At 43.6% G+C, this 23361-nt stretch overlaps 1 protein-coding gene across 1 annotated transcript in view; it reads left to right on the top strand.

Moving 5' to 3' along the window:
- PTGFRN (prostaglandin F2 receptor inhibitor) overlaps window positions 1-23361 on the top strand; it is a 78867-nt gene that overhangs the window by 15442 nt on the left and 40064 nt on the right. Inside the window, exon 2 of the mRNA XM_032881337.1 lies at window positions 21791-22159. Coding sequence (XP_032737228.1) covers window positions 21791-22159 — 369 coding nt within the window. The remainder of the gene's footprint in view (window positions 1-21790; window positions 22160-23361) is intronic.

Here is a 23361-nt window from a genome sequence, read left to right as displayed (position 1 = left end):
TAGTTCCAATTTGGCCAAGCTGACATGGGTACCCAGCCTCACAATTTCATAATAGAGAATTAAAGATTCCAGCCTCCCAGGATCTCTCAGAGCCCACAGAACTGGACGCGATGTCATGGTTGTATGACGCAGCATTTTACCAGTGAGAAGGTCAGTTAATGATCCAGTCTTTTCAGAGGTGACTTTCAGTTGTGTTGCTCAGTTGCTGGTGGCTCTGCACCTCTCCTGTCTTCTTGCCATCCTGTCTATGGTGCCAGAGGCGACGGTTATCTTGGCACCAAAAGCTAGGTAAAGGTGGCTAGGTCCTGGAGAGCCTGTCTCTTCTGGTGGAATCACTCTCCTTTCTATTACGGAGTTCTTGTTTGACCCAGGAAATACAGATGCTCACTGCTCCTCACCCTGTAGGAAGGCCCCACGGTTTCCAGGTATGAATGGCTGCAGACTAGAGCAGAAGCTGTCATGTAGAGGTTAGGTGAGAACCGGGGTTCGATCTTTGGACCACCCTTCTCCACACCATGGTCTCTTAGGCACACCAGCCCTCCCTTGTGCTTCTGCAGCCAGCCTGGGCCAGCAAGGACCCAGTGAGTGCCTACTATGGTAATCTTAGCCCCTGGGAAAAGAATATGATTTGTGAGATTTAATGGCCATACCTGGACCTTGTCACTCAGAAATCCTTCACCTTTTTGTCATCTCTGATATTTTCCTCTGTGACCACAGTCTTTTCCCTTTACTCCTTTCAAATTCCCCCATGTTTGTGAAACCTACTCTGCATCCGCCCTAGGATCCCTTGATCTTGAATGTTCCTTTGTCCTGCTCACCAGGCTACTCTCATGGTCCAGGGCTCTACTCTCAGTGTGCATTTCAGCAGGGGGCTTGTAGCATCCCAGGACCCTCTCCCGTGCTCCTTTGCCAGTCCTCACACTGTGGTCACACTGTGGTTGAGTGATCCCCACGACCATTGTCTCTGAGCCTGAGCTGTATGGTCTTGCTGGGGAAAGTCTCAAACCCTGCCCACATGAGTTGCCCAAAAGTCAGGGTGTGTTTGCCGCATGTCAGCCCTCCCTCGTGTTCGTTCTGTGATGGCTTCCGATTACCTTCCTTCTGATGCTTGTTCTGAACCTTTTCTGTGATAAGGGTCACGACCCATCTCTGCTACTTTACTGAGACATTGGAGACAAACCTAATGTGCCTCAAGCTTTTGCCTCAAAACTTTTCTATAATTTTATCCATCCTTTTATCCTAAATTCTAACAAAAGTAAGGGCCTATTTTTGGCTCCTTTTTCCTCTTTATGTACATACTCTCTCCCTGTGTGAACCCATGTGACCCGTAGCTTTAAACACTGTCTATGTATTGATGACTCTTTAATGAAGGTCTCTGCTTGGGCATCCCCCCAGCTCCAGACACACACAGTTGACCTTGAACAACATGGGTTTGAACTATATATGCGGATTCTCTCACATGGGGATTTTTTTTACAGTACTATAAACATATTTTCTCTTTCTTAAGATTTCCTTTATATTTCCTTTCCTCTAGCTTACCTTATTATAAGAATATATCATCCATAAAACACACAAAATATGTGTTAATCAACTTTATGTTATTAGTAAGGTTTTCAGTCAAGAGAGGGCTAATTAGTAGCTAAGTTTTTGGAGGGTCAAAAATTATATGTGCATTTTTGGCTGTGTGTGTGGGGTCAGTGCCCCTAATCCCCGTGTAGTTTAAGGATCCACCGTACAAGCTGTATCCTGACTCCAGCCCCTCCTGACAATCACCACCACTACAACCTGAGGCCAGGCGTCTCGTACTTGGTCTACGGTACTTCCTCCATACCGATGTCCTTGCTTCCAAATTGGCCCCACCATAATTCATCTTTCACACAGCAGCTGGGGCGAACTTTCTGCAAAAAAGCAGTGTCTGTTATTCCCTAGCTCATAGGCTTCCCATTTCAGCCAGAGTCCAAGGCCTCTCCCCCTCATTCATTATAATCCCGTCATGCTGATCTTTTTTTCCTATTGCATGAACACACCAAGCTTGCACCATCTTTGTGCCTTTATATTAGCTGTTCTCTGTGCCTGGAGCACTCTTGCCCCAGAGATCCTGCCCACCCACCCCCCATTCTGGAATGAACTCAAATTCAAGGTGACCTCGTGAGACTGTCCCCTTTGCAGACCATGCTGGCTAAAGCAGCCTACTCCCCCTCCCCCCCAGTCACTATCACATCAGGTTATTTATCTTGATAGTGTTTATCAGTCCTCTGGGTCCATTCCTTGCTTCCTCCTTCTGAGAACCCCAGCTTCTGATCAGCAGGGACCCTGAGCTGCATGTCTGCAGGGCCTAGAATGTGCTTAGGGAACCGATGGGCTGACTTTACAGAATAAACTTCCCACTTGTGCCCTTCATCTCCTCTTGCCTGCTTTGGATCTTTTTCATGCTTGTGCCCTGTCTTCATTGTCTCCTTGATTGGTGCCTTTCCCCTGGCTCTTTCTCTGGAAATCCCACACGGCCTCGTCACTCCAAATGCACTCCCGCTGTGGTTACCGATCATCAGTGGTCATCAATTCCGTCGTCTTTTCTCAGCAGTTCTCTCCCTTGACTTTTCTGCAGGTTTGACATTGCTGTTCGTTTTTCTTCCTTCCTTCCTTCCCTCCTCCCTCTCTCCCTCCCTTCCTTCCTTCCTCCAACCTGAACGCAGGAGTCCGCTCTAGATGCCATGGGGGTAGGAAGCGGGTCTTGCCTGATGAGCTTGCTGGCTCCTGGGAGCAAGTAAGTGGGTATGTCCAGGAGCTAATGGCAGATGTATTCTCAGCCCTTCCTTTTTGAGATCCTTGCATCCCATGGCTTCTAGGATATAAACCTTTTCTGGTTTTCTTCCTAGCTGCCTGAGATTTTTTTTTTTCTTTGCTAAGTCTTTTCCTTCTGCTTGTGTCTTAAATACAGGAGCTCACGATGGCTTGTCCCTCCAGCTCTTCTCTGCACCCTGTCTCTCAGTGACCACCATGCTCCCACATCTTTGCCTTTAGGCAGATCTCCTCTTTACCCACCTCCCTCCATGCGTGTGACTCCACATTCACTTTGGGATCAGATACCTTTTGGGGGTATCCATCCCCATGGCCTGGTGGACCTTTCAACTTGCCTAAATGTCATTGGCTCTTTTCCCCCCAGCTGTTAGCTTCCCCTCGCTGTCTCTCTCATGCCTTGAGTCTTGTCAACTGGGGCTGCATCTAGCATGGCCCTCAGAGCTGCTGTCTTTCCATTCCCACGTTGCCCCAGTTTGGGTTCTTACTTCGTGTCCCCTGTCCTCTCGTAGAGGGCTCCCAATGGGCCTCCCAGGTGTCTGTTCCAGTCTGCCTTTGGTACACTGCCCTCACCCCCCCGTGCTCCCCACAGGCCCCCCTCCCCCCAGACTCCAGGTCTTTGCTCGTGCTCCTCCCTTCAGCTCTGGTTACCTTTTTCCTCAGTGTCCCCTGTCCAGTGCTCCCCCTCAGCCATTTCTCAAAGGCCTCATTCAAATGTTGGCGCTGCTTGAAGTATTCCACCGATCCCTTTGGACGGACACGACATCACTCTTGAACCCCATGGAACTTGTGGTACCTCTCTATGGTTTCTTCTGTGCTTCCTTTTATTGCCGTTCTCACGTGGCCCACGTGGCCCTTAATGTACTCTAAATCTCGTAAAAGAAGATCCGGAGGCTGATTAACCTTTCTCTCCCCCATCCTCCAGTGCATGGGCTTCCTGCTCCATAGCTCTTTGTTGAATGAGTAATACCATCTTATATTCGTCCAGTGTACCTCTGTGAGGTCTTAGCTGAACCTTCTTTTTTTCTTTGTAATGATTATACGGCTTGCTCTAGTAGAACCTTATTTGCGTTCAGATGGGATTTTGAAGCACGGCCATATGTGACTTCATTACACATTCTCTGCTGGCTGGGACTTGTTTAATGTGTACATTGCTGCATTTTTCTCACTTAGGGAAAGCTGGCACGATCTCTTCCTGCCAGACCTCTCAATGGCAGACGTGAAGAGACAAGGTTTTTCATTTGTTATGTCCAATACTCCAGTTAAGGCTCTGTGAGAGCTTACAAGTTTGACCTTCCGTGCGCTCATCTCTAGCTTGCCTGTGGACAGGGACCGCATGTGGAAATCCACAGCCCCCCCCCCCCCAGTCTCTTTTAATGGCCTCGCAAGGACTCACAAAGAGGGTTTTGGTGTCCTTTGACAAGGCAAGCTGAAATACCATAAGCTCTCTGTTGCAGTATTTCTACCTGTACCAGTGGATTCAGGAACTGCCAATATTTATCTTACAAATGGCTCAGGTTGGAGAGTCGGATTGTTTGCTTCTAGGCAGCTCAGCGAGATGATAAAATTTGAGCCATAATAGAAACAGTTGCGAGAAATCCTTCTCAGATAGGCTGTACTCTGCGGGTCTTGATTTAGAATAATGTTGATGATAACCCAAGAAATAAAATCTACATATTTCCCATGGATATCATGAAGGGGTGGAAGAGGGTAGATAAATACAGTTTAGTCTTCATTAGCTTGTCTCTCTTAATGATTCCTCATGGTTGCCAGTAAGCACTTATTGAAATAAGCTTTGCAGGAATAGCTTACCTTGAAAAACTTGCCTGCCTTTCTTTCCTATCCGCATCCACTCTATGTGATAGAAGAAAGTTGAAGGCATTCACTTATTTTTTTGAGTACTTCAAAGGGAGGGAAATGGGAATCTGGAAACGATTACCTCTTGCTTTCTCATAGTTACTCCTGCTGCTGAAAAGTCACAGCAGTAGGATTCCAAAAGCACTTCCTTTTTGGATTTTGGGATAAAGTTCCTTTCACCTTTTTTGAATATGAATGTGTGAGATGTTAGAATTGGTCTCACTTAAAATAGTAAAGGCCACAGGTCAGAAAAGGTTTTGAAGAAATTGGAAATTATCTTTAACAATTCTGTTTCTCTTGTCTCTCCGCTTCATACTGAGGATGTATATATTTCCTCTGTTAGGCTCTCATTGTTTTTACTTTGCTGCCTGTCTGGTTCACGTTGCCCTTGGAGAATTAGAAAAAAATTTTTTTTGTTATTTACTTATTTAATTTTTCATTGACATATAATGTGTTATTTGTTTCAGGGGTACAGGTCTGTGACTCATCAGTCTTACACAATTCACAGCACTCACCATAGCACATACCCTCCCTAATGTCCATCACCCAGCCACCGCCCCCCCCCCCTCCCCTCCAGCAGCCCTCAGTTTGTTTCCTGAGATTAAGAGTCTCTAATGGTTTGTCTCCCTCTTTGGTTTCATCTGGTTTCATTTTCCCTTCCTTTCCCCTATGATCCTTTGTCTTGTTTCTCAAATTCCTCCTATCAGTGAGATCATATGATGATTGTCTTTCTCTGATTGACTTATTTCACATAGCATCTATACCCTCTAGTTAGGGAATTTGAAGCTGTTTCTTCTTCCTACTAAGAGCAAGGGCAAAACCAATAGAAGGTGGTAATATCAACAGTGCAATTGAAAGCAGACCAGCCCAGCCCACCTTTGCCTTGAAATGGCAACATACAGACCAGAGGCATCTGGGGTCTGGTCCCTCATTTGCTCGCTCTTGTAACTTCTCTGAATCTCAGTTTTCTGTTTCAGTTCCTAGTCTCGTCAGGTCTATGATAGGGGAGGTAGTATCCACCTTAGGGTTCTGCTCTGAAGTGAGTTACGAACAGCACCTAGCTCAGTGCATGGTATAAGAGACACACGGTATATTATTCCTGCTTATACTCTGTCCCAGTGTTATTGTTGAGAGATCGTTGCTGATGAATCAAAGTGAACAGGTCACAACATAAATGAGAAATGCTTACATGATTTTAGCTGCCGTTATGGATTCTTTGATTAATTAGGTATTTTGTATTATTCCCCTCCCTCCGTTAGTTTGTTACACATTCTTTCATTTTTGTGGTTATTTTAGAGATTCGAGTATACATTGTTGACTTAGTAGTGTGTCTACTGGTGGTCCTTTTATCACTTCCAGGATCTTGCAAGAACTTAGAACATTGAAACTCCATTTATTCCACTCCTCCTCTCACTTTTTTGTGCTGTTGATGTCATATATTTTAATTATGCCTCTATTTTAAGTTCCAGAAGGCATTAATAATATTGAACTATGCAGTCAGTATCCATTAGATTTACCACAGAGTTATCCTTTACCACCCCCCCCCACCATTATCCTTTCTCTTGCTCTTTATGCTTCCTTACATTTCCATGATTCCATCTGGGATCATTTTCCTTCCATTTGAATAGCTCCCTTTAATATTCCTTTTTGGTATTTCTTTAGTACTTTTTAAATTAATTCTCTTTCCCTTGTTCAGAGTTGGTTGAACGCATATTTATTTTGCTTGCCTTTTAAGGAATTTTTTTTTCTGTGTAGAGTTGTAGGTTGGCAGTTCTGTTCTTTCATTACTTTAAAGATGTCATTCCATTGTCTTACGAGCAGATTCTTTTAAAAAAATCAGTTGTCAATTGTGTTGTTTCTCCCTTCTCTGTCCTTTTAGAGTTCCATGATGTTCCTAGGTGTGGTTTTCTCTGTATGTACCTGTATGTACCCTGTGTAGGGTACGTAGGACTTCTGGGATCTGTGGCATGATATCTTTAGTCAGTTTAATATCTTGGTCATTATTTCTTCAAAAGTGAATTTTGCCTAATCCTACCACATTCTTTCTTTCTCCTGGAGGATTCTCTCACACGTATATTTAACCTTTTTACTGTTTCTATGTGTCTTGTATGCTATTTTCTGTACTTTTCGTCCTTTCTTTTTTGCACCCTGAACTTCAGTTTGAGTAACTTGTATTGACTTTTTTTCTACTACATCTAATCTGCTCTCAAACCAATTTGAGCTCTTAATTTCAGAGACTCAATATATGTATGTTTCAGTTTGATTATTTCAAGAGATTTTAATGAAGGCGTGAAATCCTGTTATCTGTTTCTTTCGTAAATTAATCATAGTTATGTTAAAGTCCATGCCGATAACACCAACATTCATTGTCTGGTTTTTTTTTTTTTCCTCTTTTGTATTCAGCCATTTGGTCCTGTCACCTGCAATGTTGGTAAGTTTTGGTTGGATACTGAAAAACTGTGGAGACTCTGCATGATGTCCTCTTTTTCCTAAAAAGATTTGCTTGTTTTTTGATGGTCCAATAGAATAAGAGATGCTCATCATGATCCAATGAGGAATTAAGATGTTTTGAGCCTGGACTTCAGTGTTGATGAGAGCTAGTGTTTTCAGCTTTGCTCTCATTCCAAGGGCATGGCTCTACCAGGGTTGTAACCAAAAGCCTGGGGTGTTTACTATCATCTACCTTCCTTTGTAATGTCAGAATTCCAATTTTTGTCTCCCCAGTACTGGGAGATGGTTTGAAACTTTGCTTAACCTTTTAACCTTTTACTATTTACTTTCTTCTTAGCTTCTCGACCACTTACCCAATCCCAGTCCGTTCCCTCCCAGTGTAACTTTCATATTATCAGTTTGCCTTCAGGAGAAAGCAGTGCAGAATGTCAGGCTTGCTTCTCTGCTGTTGCCTTTTGCTCTGGAGTCCTGGCTTCTCAAACTATGACTTTCTAAAGGGTCCTTAACTTTACTTGTCTTCTGGACCCCATGAGGTGTTGGAAGTCTCTGGAGCTACGCTAACTTCTCTGGCCTCCATCACTTAAAAATTGGCAAATGTTTCAAGAGAAAAAGCAGTGGGGCGCACCTTGGTGTTTTTCTGTGATCTTGGCACCTTGAGCCTGCATACCTTAATTACTCACAGTGCATTCAATTAGCTGTTTCTTGTATTTTGTCCATCTTTTGTAGTTGTTTTCAGGGCTGAAGTTGATCTGATGCAAGCCACTCCATCATAGCAGAAGGGCAAAAGTCTCCTGGAAGAGGAAAGCTGACTTAGTGATCTCTTGAAATTTATACCTACTTACCTCTCCTCCTTCCAAAAAAATATCTGAGGCAATTTGCAATGAAATACACATACACGTGCAAGAAAAACCTTAAAATAATGGTAAAAAAAAAAAAAGTAAAAAAAGCAAGGGTAGCAGGGAAGACAGAGGAAGGTATAATATAGAAATAGAGAAAGGAAATTATTAGAAATTTAGACTATGTATGGTTTCCATAGTTGACCATCATCTTTAGTACTAGTCTTAAAGCTAAGATACAAATGACTCATGAATTTTATTAAGTTGGGGAACAGGACTTGGAAGTTGGGATAGAAAAAGGAGGTAAAGTTAGCAGTAATGATTACATAGGTTTTTTGTTTGTTTGTTTATTTAGTTTTGTTTTGTTTTGGGGTTTTGTTGGTAGGCTTAGGGAAATTTTAAAAAAAAAAAAAAAACAGGAGTTGGAGGGGCGCCTGGGTGGTTCAGTGGGTTAAAGCCTCTGCCTTCGGCTCAGGTCATGATCCCGGAGTCCTGGGATCGAGCCCCGCATCGGGCTCTCTGCTTTGCGGGGAGCCTGCTTCCTCCTCTCTCTCTCTCTCTGCCTGCCTCTCTGCCTACTTCTGATCTCTGTCTGTCAAATAAATAAATAAAATATTAAAAAAAAACCAAACAGGAGTTGGCGACTGTAGAAGATGCTGAGACTTATCTTTTAGGGTCTAATCAGGGCATTGGGATATGGTGCTGGGCCACTTAGGAATTGGGAGTGCTAATGCATTTGGCCTAGAAGCCTTCATACCACTGCACAGATGTGATATTAGAGTGTCCTTATTTTGTCTTGAGTTTCAGAGGTACTTTGGGGCTATGCTAACTGGCATGAATGTAGGAGATACCACGTACTTCTTGTTTTCTGGGGAAAGGATGTACAGTGGTCCTTCAATAGGTATTTTTTTTTTCTGGTACTAAAATTTTGAGGGCATTTTATCATATGGATTCTTGTGTCCCCAATAGTACTTTTAAGGCTGATAAAGAAATGCTTTTCATGGAGCGCCCGGGAGGCTCAGTTGTTAAGTGTCTGCCTTCAGCTCAGGTCATAATCCCAGGTCCTGGGATCAAGCCCCGCATCAGGCTCCCTGCTCAGTAGGAAGCCGCCTTCTCCCTCTCCCACTCCCCCTGCTTGTGTTGCCTCTCTCGCTGTGGCTCTCTCTGTCAAATAAATAAATGAAATCTTTAAAAAAAAATGCTTTCCATACGAATGTTTCTTATATTGACCCCTAAAAACAAATGAAACCACAATTTAAAATTGTTACTTAGAAAAGACATATTTATGGAGAGCTAAATTAATACAGTTCGGTTACCTTTAAGGGTCTGGGGCTCCTAATTTGAAATACTGGTATGATTTGGAAAACCAGAGGAAAATTTCGTTCTTGTTCCCCTCAGTTATCAACTGTTACAAGAAGTTTTGACAAAAATTGGCAATGGGTGGCTTTGCAGATACTCTTTTTGATTTGAAAAGAGCCATATGCTTTAATATTTTGCAAGTTCTGTTTACTTAAAAATATTATTAGCTGTTATTTAACAATATTAAGGGAAATCTGTGCTGAATACCAGACTGCTCATGGCAAGTTGAAATTCTGTCACCAAAATTTTAAATCTTGATTTGTACGGATAAGGAGACATCTCTGTTCTGCATGCAAGACACTGCTTGGGTTTATATCTTTTTAGATTAGAATTTGATCTTTCAAGCATCTGTTCCTACCTGCTTTACTTTTCCCAGTGGCACGATAACATAGTCAGTTTTGGAGGGATTTTTGCAGGTTGAGTTGGAACATGGAGTCAGGAACGCTCAGACGATCCCAGGAGAGATGTGGAAGGCTTCACAGAGGAGGTGGTGCTGGAGCAGTTCCTTGTGGGGGCATGAGGGGCATCTCAGGTGAAGGAGACACAGAAGCAGGGGCCGTGGGAAAGAAAGCAGGGCATTTCCAGAATGTGAAGGGCCATTTGTTTTGTTGGAGGGTAAACTTTAGAGGGTGGGAGAATGGGAGAAGGTGAGGGTGTCGCTATGGGCCAGACTGCGGATGATCTTGTAGGTCTTTTATTCCATCATTAAGCAAATATTTACCGAACAAATGCTATGCACCAGGCCCCGTTCTAGGCACTGGCATTCAGCCGTGAACAAAGCAAATCAAAAGCACTGCTCTTGTAGAACTCACATTCTAGTAAGGAGAGATGGACAATATTTTAGTATATGTGCTGCCGAAGCGAGCACAGAGACAGACAATAATAGTAAAAATAAACAAACACCCATTAAGTGTATTAGTGATACGGGATAAGAAAATCTGGCGCGCAAGAACGCGCGTGCACGCGCACACGCATGCGTGTAGGAGGCTGACCCAGGAATAAAGATGGGGAGGGAGCCTGCAGGGGGAGCGTGCTCCAACTCAGGGAATGTGTAAGGGCCCCGAGAGGGGAGTGGATCTGGTTTGTTCCAGAAATAGGGGGAAAGCATGGCTGGCTAGGTGAGGGCCGGGTCCTGTGAGGCCTCTGTGGGCTTGGGATTTTTCCTGAGGTGGGCAGTTGTTGGCGAGTGTGCAGCAGGGTGATGACATAATGGAGCTTAAGTGTTTAAAATAGCGCGCTGGCTGCCATTTTGGGAGTGGAGGGCGCGAGCGGGAGCCAGATGCCGGTTGGGAGGCTGTAATCATTCAGGTGAGAGGGATGTTGGCTTGAACTGGGGTGATCGCTGGGGGCTGCTGGGAAGATTGATTGTATCCTGGAGGTGATGAGGAGCCATTACAGACCTTGACCAGGGAACTGACATATGATTTGTGTGTTAAACAAATGATTTTGGCAGCCATTTGGAGAAAGGATTACAGGGCTGAGACTCGGGGCTGGGTCAGGTTCCAAAGCTCGGATCACTAAGAAGAGAGAGAGAGAGAGAGACCTTATAAAGGCCATAGGCTCCAGGCTTCCGCCTCAGGGCACTGTGAGCAGCTTGTTAACCCTGGTCCACTTCCTGACAAGGGGACAGGAATCGACAAGATTGACACATTAGGGAATTCCTTTGTCAACCTTGCCAAGAAAGCAGAGTGCAGGGCTTGTGATCAGGTTATTCTGGTACAGTCTGCAAAGCAGATAGCTAGCTACAGCTCGTTCCTGTGCAGAGTTCTGTGGTGAGGGTGCACAGTCTGGGGGTGGGGGTTACTGCTGTCTCCGCTTCACAGATGAGGAACATGGGCCCCAAGGAGGTTAAGCAGCAGGCCACACTGTCTCTGAAGGGTCTCCCCCCATGACAGTTCCTTCTGAAAGGTCTCTCAGGGAGATGCAGAATTGTCTGCTCATGGCTAAAATTAAACGGAAAAAAGAGATTGCGTATTTCCTTTGTGAACTCTGGTGAGGTTGGCTTCAGGGCCAGATAGCTGTGTTATTTCAGGCACTGGGTTGCCAGTGACAGAAATTCACCAAAGGAATGTAAGTGGGCAGGAGAGAAATTGCAAGAAACTGAAATGTGTGCCCCTGTGTGTGTGTGAGTGGAATGATAAAATGGTGTGGCTGGATCCAGTGGACGCTGTTGGGTCACTAGGTCATGTTCATTCCACCTCTCTGGTCCAGGTGCTGGCCTGGCTCTCCTCGTTCTAGATGGCATCCTCACCTAGTCAGGAGGGCTGCCCAAGTGCAGCTTCAGAGCAAATCATCGCTCTCTTTTTAAATTGGAGTGTAATTGACAGAAAGTGTCAGATTTGTTTCGGGTGTGTACGGTGTGGTGATTGAACCTTTGTGTATATTGTAAGATGATCACCTCAGTAAGTCTAGTTACCATTTGTTACCACACAGAGTTAATGTAATACTATTGACTGTATTCCCCACATGTAGATCCCCATGACATTTTTATTTTATAACTGGAAGTTTGTGCTTCTTGATCCCCTTCAGCCATTTCACCTCCCCCAACTCCCCTCTGGGCAACCACCAGTCTGTTCTCTGTGTCTTGGAGTCTGGCTTTTGTTTGATTGCTTTGTTTTTTTAGATTCCACGTATAAGTGAAATCATATGGTATTTGTCTTTTTCTGTCTGATTTCTTTCATTTAGCAGGATACTATCCCTCAAGGTCAGGTAGGTACCCAGAAGTGAAACTGCTGGATCATATGGTAGTTCTCTGTTTAATTTTTTTGAGGGACCTCAGTACTGTTTCCCACAGTGGCTGTAGCAATTTACATTCCCACCAACAGTGCACGAAGGGTCCTTTTCTGCACATCCTTGCCAACACTTATTTCTTCTCTTTTTGATAACACCCATTCTGACATATTTAAGGTGATATCTGATTGTGGTTTTGATTTGCATTTCCCTGATCATCAGGAATCTTGACCATCTATCTATATGATTTTCTTTAGAAAAATGTCTATGCAGATTTTGTACCCCTTTTTAAATCAGATTGTTTGGGCTTTTTTTGTTATTGTATGAGTCTTTTATATGTTTTGGATATTAACTCCTTATTGGATATATGATTTGCAAGTATCTTCTGTTCACTATGTTGCCTTTCCATATTTTAGTGGTTATCTTTGTTATGCAGGAGAATTTTATTTTGATGTAGTCCTATTTGTGTATTTTTGCTTCTGTTGCCCATGCCTTTGAAGTCAGATCCTGCAAAAAACATCACTAAGACCAATGTCAAGAAGCTTACCATCTATGTTTTCTTCCAGGAGCTTGGTGGTTTAATGCTTACATAAATGGATATTGAATTTTGTCAAATGCTTTATCTGCATATATTGGGATGATCATATGATTTTTATGTTTCATTTTATTAATACAGTGTATCATATTGATTGATTTGTGGGTGTTGAACTAGCCTTGCTCCCTGGAATAAATTCCACTTGACGGTGGGGATCCATTTAATGTATTGTTGGTAGTATATAATGGTGTGTGTGTGTGAATGCTGTGCGATCCATTTAATATATTGTTGAATTCAGTTGGCTAATGTTTTATTGAGGATTTTAGCATCTGTGTTCATCAGGATATTTGCCTGTAGTTTTCATTGTTTTTTTATTGCAGTGGTGTCTGGTTTTGGTATCGGGGGAATGTTGGCCTCATAAAATGAATTTAAAAGGATTCCCTCCTCTTCAGTTTTTTGGAAGAGTTTGTGAAGGATAGGTATTAAAGCTCTTTGACCAGAGAAGCCATCTGGTCATGGACTTTAATTTGTTAGGAAGTTTTTGATTACTGATTTAATCTCCTTACTAGTAATAAGTCCTTTCAGATTTTCTATTTCCTCCCAATTCAATCTTAGAAGATTAAATATTTCTAGGACTTGATCCATTTCTTCTAGGTTATCCAATTCATTGGCATATATTTGCTCACAATAGCCTCATTATCCTTTGTTCTATGGTATCAGTTGTAACTTCTCTTTCATTTCTATTTATTTGATTCCTCTTTTTTTCTTGGTGAGTCCAGCTGAAGACTTGTCAGCTTTGTTTATTAAAGAATTTTGTTTATCTTCCCAAAGTTCTTAGCTTCATTGATTTTTTTCTCTTTTTAGTCTTTATTCCATTTATTTCCATTTAAGATCTTTATTATTTCCTTCCATCTACTAACTTTGGGCTTCTTTTGTTCTCCTTTTTCTAATTGCTTTAGGCATAAAGTTAGATTGCTTATTTGATTTTTCTCCTATTTCTTGAGGTAGGCCTGCATTGCTATGAATTTACCTCTTAGAACCACTTTGTTGTATCCTGTTGATTTTGGTATACCATTTCTGTTTGTTTTTCTCTAGGTATTTTTTTTTCTCTTTTGATATCTTTGTTGACCCAGTGATGTTCAGTAGCATGTTGTTTAATCTCCATGTATTTGTGGGTTTTTTTTTTTAGTTTTCTTTTTGTAATTAATTTCTAGTTTCATAGCATTGTGATTGGGAAAGATGCTCGATATGATTTATTTCAGTCTTTCTGAATTTATTGATACTTGCTGCATGGCCTAACACGTGAGCTGTCCTGGAGAATATTCCATTTGCACAAGAGAAGAATGTGTATTTTACTGCTTTTGGGTGGAATGTTCTGCATATCTGTAAAGTCCAACTGGCCCAGTAATGTGTTGTTTAAAGCTGATGTTCCTTACTGATATCAGTCTAGGTAATCTATCTACTGATGTAAGTGGGGTGTTAGAGTCCTCTCCTCTGATTGTATTGCTGTCAGTTTTCCTCTTTACATCTGTTAATATTTGCTTTAAATATTTTGGTGCTCCTATGTTGATTGCATAAAAATATATAAATGTTACATCTTCTTGTTTGCTTGAACCGTTTATCATTATGTGGTGGCCCTTTTTGTTTATTACAGTCATTGTTTTAAAGTTTATTTTGTGTGATGTGAGTATAGCTATACCAGCTTTCTTTTCATTTCCATTTGCATAGAATATCTTTTCCCATCCCTTTACCTTTAGTCTGTGCATGCCCTAAAGTGGGTCTCTTGTAGGCATTGTATAGATGAGACTTGTTTTTTAAAATTCACTCAACCACTCTGTGTGTTTTTATTGGAGAATTTAGTCCATTTACATTTACATTTGTAGAGAGGCATGTACTTCTTCCCATTTCGTTCATTGTTTTCTGGCTGTTTTTGTAGTTCCTCTCTTCTGTTTTTCTCTTCCCTCATAGTTTGATTTCTTTATTTAGTGTTACATTCCTTTCTCATTTTCTTTTGTGTATTTACTGTAAATTTCTGCTTTGTAGTTACTGTGAGGTGCATATTTCCTGTGCTGTGTATATAACAGTCTATTTGGATTGATAGCAACTTAAATATGAACACATTCCAAAACTCTACACTTTTACTACCCCCAGGGCCCACATTTTGGTTTTGATGTCATGTTTTACCTCTTTTTATTTTATGCATTTATTAACTAATTATCATAATTTTAATTTTACTACTTCTGTCTTTCAACTTTTGTGGTAGCTTTATAAGTGGTTAATCCACTACTTTTATTATACATTTACCTTTTCTAGTGAGATTTTTTACTTTTGTATGTTTTCTTGTTGTTAATTAGTGACATATCTTTTCAGTTTAAAGAAGTCCCTTTAACATTTCATGTGAAGCTCGTTTATGTGATAAACTCCTTTAGCTTTTGCTTATCTGGGAAACTCTACTTCTCCTTCGGTTCTGAACAATAACCATGCCAGGGAGAATATTCTTGGTCGGAAGTTTTTTCAGCATTTTGAATATGTTCCTCCACTCTCTTCTGGCCTGCAAAATTTCTGCTGAAAAATCTTCTGATAGCTTTATGAGGTTTCCCTTTTATGTGATAAGTTGCTTTTCTCTTACTGCTTTTAAGGTTCTCTCTTTCACTTCTGACATCTTAATTATAATATGTCTTGGTGTGGCTCTCTTTGGGTTTATTTTATTTGAAATTTTCTGGACTTTCTGGACCTGAATGTCTGTTTCTGTCTCCAGGTTAGGGAAGTTTTCAGCCATTATTTCTTGAAGTAAGTTTTTTGCCCCTTTTTCTGCCTCTCCTCCTTCTGGAACCCCTAAGATGTGAATGTTATTCCACTTGATAGTGTCCTATAGATCTCTTGTCTTCATTTAAAAAATTTTTTTAGTTTTATTTTTTTCTTTTTGCCACTCTGTCTGGGTGATTTCCAGTGCTTTGTCTTCCAGTTCATTGATTCATTCTTCTGCATCATCTAGTCTGCTCCTAAGCCCGTATAGTGTATATTTCAGTTCAGTTAATGTATTCTTCAGCTCTGTGACTTTTGCTTGGTTTCTTTTCTTTTCTTTTCTTTTTTCTTATTTTTAAAGTAGGTTCCACATTGAGCCAACATTGGGCTTGAACTCATGACCCTGAGATCAAGAGTTCCATACTTAACCAACTTACCCAGGCACCTTTCTTGGTACTTTCTTAACTCTTATCTTTGTTGAACTTCTCACTGGGTTCATACATTCTTCTCCCAAGTTTGGCAAGCAGCTTTATGACCATTACTTTGAATACTTTATCAGGTAGATGACTATCTCCATATCATTAAGGTCTCTTTCCAAGGTTTTGTGTGTGTGTGTGTTTGGAACATATTTCTCTGTTTCTTTATTTTGCTTGACTTTCTGTTTGTTTCTGTGCATTAGGTGAAATGGCTACCTCTCTCAGTCTTGAAGGAGTGGCTTTGTAGATAATGATCCTTCTTGTTCAACCTTGCCCCAGCTCTTGGTTGTCTCTGGAACCTTTGTGATTGTCTAAGTAGCCTGATTTATTCTTGGTATGTCCCTGTTGTTGAGGGTGTGCCAAGACCTGTCAGTGTTCCAAGGGGACGAATCTCATTTATCACCTAGTTTTAGGTTGATTAGAAGCCAGACCCTTAGGCAGCAGTTTTTAAAGTAAGCAAATATATAGCGCCGTGTGGGACTGCAGTTGTAGACCCTGCTGGCCTCCAGACCGGGAGATTTGCGGGTGTTCTCTGGGCAACAGTTGCAAAAATTGGGACTCTAAATGAGCATATAATCTCATCAGGCTGTAGTGAGGCCAGTGGGGTACATGGGGATGGTATCTCTTTGGGAGATACACAGGTAATTCCCAGGGAGTACCTTCATCGCCTCTAGATGTGTTGGAAACCAGAGGGTTGTCCCTCAGGCTGAAGCTTCTGGATAAGTAAATAGGCCTTTTTCATCGGAAGATGGTACGTGTGTTTCAGTCTGCTGTCTGTGGGTCTCTTGTAGGCAGGTGTTGGCCTGCTAAGAACTGTTTTTCTGATTCTTACAGTCCCTTGGAGCTCAGGAACGCCAGCCCCCTTGGCCACCAGGGCCAGGGGCTGTGTGGTTTCTGCGTGTCTGCTGACTTTAGCAGGGTAACTGGACTTGTAGGGGCGGGGCGCACTCACTAACCCCAGAAAGGCAGTGGGAAAATGCCCTCACCATGCATGCCTATGGGGTTTAGCAGTGCAGCAGGAAGGGGCCCTGTCTGCATGCCTGCTTTGGCCCAAGTTGGGGATGGGGGAATGCCATGACCATGAGTGCTCATCAGCCCCAGCCAGGGGGTGAGGGGGTGTCATAACTGCCACCTACACTCGCGGACTGGAGTAGCAAGGCTAGGGAGAGAATGCTGTGATTGTCCATGCTCGCTTGCTCCTGCCAGGAAGCCAGGAATTGCTGCAGCCTCCCAAGATATACAGCCTCAGCAGGGCGGCAAGATGGTTCCATAACCGTTCACCCCTGCCGGACCTGGTGAGGCAGTGGGAGGGTGCTTGTGCCCAAGCACCTAGTCTGCACTAGCAGTGTAGGTGGAGAGCTACAGATGGTGTCCCCCAGCGCCTCCAGCTCTGGAGAGAGCACAGACTGTCCCCTGCTCCTCCAGCAAATGCCCCCAGACCAGCAGATGAATCTCCTTTACGTACAGTCCAGGTGCTTTTGAAATTGGCACTTTTTTGCTAGGTTCTGCAGAAAGTGAGACTGCAGGTGATCCCTTTAAAAGGAGGATCTCAGTTTCCTATGGCACTTGGGTTCCTTGGATGTCAACTCTGTTGGGTTTCTAAGCCAGATGTTTTTGGGAGCTCGTCTCTCTGATGCAGATCCCAAGGGCTGGAGGGCCTGATATGGGGCACTGTGACCCTTCACTCCTCCAGGAGAAGTGTCTGTCCAGTGAGATCCTTCCCTCTGGTGGGTCACTGCAGTTGGGGGTGGGGGGGTTGGCAGGACCTTGTCCCTGCCTCTCCCATCCATCTCAGTGCAGTCCTTTTTATCTTTTGTTGTGGGGAGCAGTTCATCTAGTTTTCAAATCTTTTTTCCAGAGGGAGATGATCCGTATGTAGCTGTTGATTTCATGTGTCCTCGGCAGGAGGGGAGTTCAGTACTTTCCTACACAGCCATCTTGGACTCTTTTTTTTTTTTTTTTGCAAATCATCTTTATAGTACCCTGATTTGGGAGGAATTGAAAATTTCTCAGTAGCTTCAGCAAAAATGAGCCCAGAGGACGCCGAGGGACCTGGTTTTAGCCATGTCCATCCCTGGGGCTGGGGCATTCAGGGTCAGCCCCAGCTGAGGAGTGGTTGAGGAACGCATATGCCGCATGTTTGTCAGAAGTAGTAGGTGTGAGGTCATGGGTATTTTCCCGTTGGCACCGAGCTGCCTTAGGAAGAAAGAAGCAGCATGTTTCAGCCCTATTCCACAAGAATATTTGGGGTTGGTTCTGTTGTCTGCAGGAAGAGATGTGACTCCAGGCCTGAGTTGTCGCTCTGTTTTTAAGGAGAGTGCTTTCAGGTGCAACATCTTTTGTTTTGTTTCAAAGATTTTTTATTTACTTATTTGACAGACAGAGATCATAAGTAGGCAGAGAGGCAGGCAGAGAGAGAAAGGGGGAAGCAGGCTCCCCGCTGAGCAGAGAGACAGAGGTGGGGCTCGATCCCACGACACTGAGTTCATGACCTGCGCTGAAGGCAGAGGCTTAACCCACTGAGCCATCCAGGCACCCCAGGTGCAGCATCTTTTCTTCGAATTGCTCTTGGCCAGGCTGGCCCATAGCCCTATGCTCAGAGCACATGCTGGCCTTACTACACTTTCTCTCCTGTGGATGCTTTCCCTTTTCAAGGGAAGTGATAATGGGTGGAGGAAACAAGAGATGGCTTTTAAAGAGTGTTCACCTTCCTTTTTCTTTTCTACGCCAACCCAAATTACGATAAATGTTTTCATCATATTCTGGTACACACACACGTTTGTGTCCTTAAGATTTAACGCAAGAGTATTTACTCCTTACTAAATGCTGTGGGCTCTAATATTTCCTCTTCTGTTTCTTTGTATTAACACACACACACATGCTGGTCACAGCGGCTCTAAATTCATTTCACAACCACTAAATGGCAGCTCAGACTTTGAAAAAGAAATGAATTAAATCATTGAAAAACAAGCAACAATGGTATATTCGTTTGCTTGGGCTGCTGTAACAAAGACCCACTGACTGGGTGTCCTCAGCAGCAGAAATGTGCCCTCTCAGAGCTCCAAGGACGAGCAGTCCACTTGTCGGTGGGGTGGCTTCCTTCGGAGGGGGAGGGGGAGTCCGCTGCAGGCCTCCCTGCCAGCTCCTGGTCCTTTGTGAGCTGTCTTTGATGTTCCTTATCTTGTAGAGACTCTTCACCCCCATTCCTGCCTTCATCTTCACATGGTGTTCTCCCCGCACGCTTGTCTGTGTGCAGGCTTCCCCCCTTTTAAGGATACCAGTCATTGGATTAGGGTCCCACCCTCTTCTCGTATAACCTGACCCAATGGTGTCTAATAACCACTGATAACATCTGCAGGGACCCCGTTCCCCAGTCAGGTCACATGTTTAGGTACTAGGGGCTAGGACTTCTCCATATGAGTTTTGTTTTAGGGCGGGGGGAGCAGAACTCAACCCATAGCAAATGATAAAAATACAAAATTGAAAAGTCATAATAGAAGTTCCCAACTTACTGAGCTCTTACGACATGGCAGACTCTCAGCCAGGCATTTTATTCTGTGAACTCAGTAAATCTTCCTTGCCCCATAGGATAGTTGAGGAAGCCAAAGCTGAGAGAGGTCTGTCTCCCAGATTTAAACTTTGGTCTCCTTTAGAGGGTATCCTTGAGGGTAAATCTGACATGGTACTTGCTCTTGCAACTAAACTTTTTGGGCAAATGCCTCGATTTTGTGTATGATTTCTGTATAAAACATAACTGATTCCCTTATAAATATATAACCTCTTCATATCAGGAATGAGCGCTTCCCGGTCGTTCTAACGACTTCATGCTTTCTTTTCCTTACGTTATAATTGTTAGCATAGTGTTGATTTTGTTCAGTTTTTGTAAACAGTGAGTATTTTTCAAAATTCCTATAATTTTTGAGTGATTTTTTTTTTTTTAAAGATTTTATTCAAGACCGAGAGAGAGAGCTTGGGTGTTCTTGGGCAAGGGGAGAGGCAGACAGAGAATCTCAAGCAGACTCTGTACTGTGTACAGAGTCAAGGCAGGGCTCCATGTTAGGACTCTGAGATCGTGACCTGAGCTAGAACAAGAGTCAGATGCTCAGCCAACTGAGCCACCCAGATGCCCCTTGAGAATTTTTTTTAAGATTTATTTATTTATTTTTAGGGGTGCCTGGGTGGCTCAGTCGGTTAAACATCTGCCTTCAGCTCAAGTAACGATCCCAGAGTCCTGGGATTGAGCCCCATGTTGGGCTTCCTGGTCAGTGTGGAGTCTGCTTCTCCCTCTGCCCCTCCCTCCTGCTTGTGCTCCCTCTCTGTCTCTTTCAGATAAAAAAAAAATTTTTTTAAAGATTATATTTATTTATTTGACAGAGAGAGAGAGAGAGATCACAAGTAGGCAGAGAGGCAGGCAGAGAGAGAGGGGGAAGCAGGCTCCCCTCTGAGCAGAGAGCCCGATGCAGGGCTCGATCCCAGGACCCCGGGATCATGACCTGAGCCGAAGGCAGAGGCTTTAACCCACTGAGCCACCCAGGCGCCCCATCTTTCAGATAAATTTTTTACATTATCTTTAAAAAAATTTTTTTTAAATTTATTTATCTTGAGAGAGAGGGAGAGAGAGCACACAGGCGCAGGAGAGGGGCATGGGAAGAGGAAGAGAGAAAACTCAAGCTGACTCCATGCTGAGTACAGAGCCTGATGTCAGCTGGATCTCACAACCCTGAGACCATAATCTGAGCTGAACTCCAGAGTCGGATGCTCAACTGACTGAGCCCCCCAGGCTCCCTGAGTGATACTTCTTTTGACATAGCTTATGCCTGATGTTAATATTGAAGACATTAATTGAGAAACGTAGTGAATGTACCCTTATCCCAGTACAAGGAATATGTGTGGAATGTGGGTATTCTCTTTTGTGTTATGTTACTCAAATACAAAATAAAAGAAATTTTTGACTTAAGAAAGTAAAACCAAGTTGAGTCTCCTGGATTTCAGAACCCATGCTTTTCCCTTGTTTGCCTTCGTGCTGTGCCTCTTCATAGACCATCACAAAGGAGCCAGACAAGCTCATTTGGTCCAAATTGAAATGCTATGCACAGGTAATAAATGTACTACAAAATCTCACTGAAGTTCATGGCAAAGATGACCCCTTAAAGGATGCACAGGTGAGGGTCCCTAGGGCCCTATCAGAGGCCTGGGAGGTATGCGCTCTTGGGGCAGGAAGTGCCAGTAAACTCCTGGCTTTGTCCCCTGAACTCATCATCCCCGCACACTGCCGCATTCCTAACAATGCCCAGCAACCAGCCAGACAAGGCGCTGTCTCCCTTTGTGCTTCCGGATCCTCATTCTGAATTTAGATCAGGGTGAAGAGTAGAGAGAAGGAAATGAGCCAGAAAATAGAAAATTAATACTTGGTGGAGTCGTCATATTTTAATATTAATTTATAGGCGATGTCAGATAACCAGAGTTAAATCTTTTTATCAGCGGGCTGCTCTAGGGTTTAAAAATTGGCATCCGTCATTGTAAATCAGGTCTCAGGAGCCCTGGGGAATGGTCTCTAGGGATGAGGGTTGATCTAGGGTGGGCAGAAATGTAAATACTTGATTAGCTGTGTCCTGTTCTTTCACACCAACCCTCAAATACTTCTACATCACACTGAGTGACAATGGTATGTTAAATAGTAACGGGAGGGAAGAAGCTATTCAGGTTCATGGTTAGCCTACTTTTAATACCTGTCTTCTTCCCTGTCAATCCTAGGAAACTGTTGTGCTAGAGGCACTCATTTCAGGGTCGTATTCCTGGCTCATGGTTCTAGGGAGGGGCTTACCCTCTGTCTGCTGAGCCCTAGACAGCACACCCTTTTTTCCCCAGCTGGCCAGATGTCCCTTTTTTTTTTTTTTTTTTTTTTGCCACGAGCCTGTGAGCAGGAACACCCGCGGGTTTGACACATTGGTAGCAGGATGACCTTCCATGACTCAGGTCCCACCTCTTATCTCTTGTCATTGCAGCTCTTTGCCGAGGACGCGTGGTGAGGGTCCCCACAGGGAGCCTGGTGCGGGTGGTGGGCACTGAGCTGGTCATCCCCTGCAACGTCAGTGACTATGACGGCCCCAGCGAGCAGAACTTTGACTGGAGCTTCTCGTCTTCGGGGAGCAGCTTCGTGGAGCTTGCCAGCACCTGGGAGGCAGGCTTTGCAGCCCAGCTGTACCGTGAACGCCTGCAGCGGGGCGACATCGTCTTGAGGAGGACTGCCAACGATGCTGTGGAGCTCCATATCAAGAACGTCCAGACCTCAGACGAGGGCCACTACAAATGTTCTACCCCCAGCACAGACGCCACCGTGCAGGGCAACTATGAGGATACAGTGCAGGTCAAAGGTACATCCTCATGGAGGGGTCATCACATCAGGGGCCAGACTTTTCTTGGCCACTCTGCTTTGTCAAGAAACTTACTAATCCTCTGGGTCTCTGCCCCCCTCCTCTGTCCAGTGAACAGAAGTGTCTTACTTGATTGAAAGGAGAGGATAGGCCAGGTCCCCTCTGAGGGCCCTTTCTCTTCCCTGTGATTCTGAACCAACCATGGCTGGCGTGGTGGCAGAGCCCAGCTCTGAGCCAGGTTGCCTGCACTCAGTCTGATTGCTGGCTCTACTGCTTGTCAGCAACTGGCCGTGGGCATGTTACGTGCCTCAGCTTCCTCCTCTGTGAAACAGGGCTTCCCTTAAAGGTTATGAGGACAAGGTGAGTTAGCGTGTGTCAGGCCCCAGAGCAGTTCCATAGTCAGCATTCGTAAGGTTTGCACTCAGAAGGTGATGGTCATGACGATGTTTACTTTCATGGAGATATCAGATGCTTTGAAGCTCATGTCTGTCTTTGTGCACTTCACAAAGGGCAGTTTGTTCTGGAATTTGTGGGGGGTTATATGTAGAGAAAGAACGACGTCGTCACTGCTAGCTTATGATGGAACCCTACGAGTCTATTGGCCTGATTCTGCAGAGAATCTCGCCTTATATATATGGAAGGTTTGGGGTTTTGTGGGGTTTTTGGTTTTTGTTTTTTTTTTTTTTCCATTTTCTAAGTCCTATTAGATTTATTCCCACATTCAGTTCTCTAACCCAGTGAAGAAGATCAGGCAGACTATTTCCCTGATTTACAAATGAGAAAATGAAAGAGCATAGGTTAATTACTTGGCCAAAAATCATATAGCTAATTGGTAAATGAGCAAGAACAAAGTAATTTTGGGTCAATAAAATAGAAGCCTGATTGTTGTTATTATTACTTAATGATGCATTTCTTTGTATCTTGCCTTATTCCAAAAAGCATTTATATCAGAATAGGGAGTGTAGGTAAAGATCAGGACAGTAGAGGATACACGTGATGATCTAAAAAGAAGGGGATGATCACCAGACACATGAAGAAGTGCTCAACATCACTCAGCATCAGGGAACTACAAATCAAAACCTCAGTGAGATACCACCTCACACCGGTCAGAATGGCTAAAATTAACAAGTCAGGAAACGACAGATGTTGGTAAGGAACCCTCCTACACTGTTGGTGGGAATGCAAGGTTGGTGCAGCCACTC

Source organism: Lontra canadensis, unplaced genomic scaffold (assembly GCF_010015895.1).
Source record: "Lontra canadensis isolate GAN:19392208 unplaced genomic scaffold, GSC_riverotter_1.0 scaffold75, whole genome shotgun sequence".
NCBI classification, from domain to species: domain Eukaryota; kingdom Metazoa; phylum Chordata; class Mammalia; order Carnivora; family Mustelidae; genus Lontra; species Lontra canadensis.
This window is presented reverse-complemented; position numbering and strand designations above follow the sequence as displayed.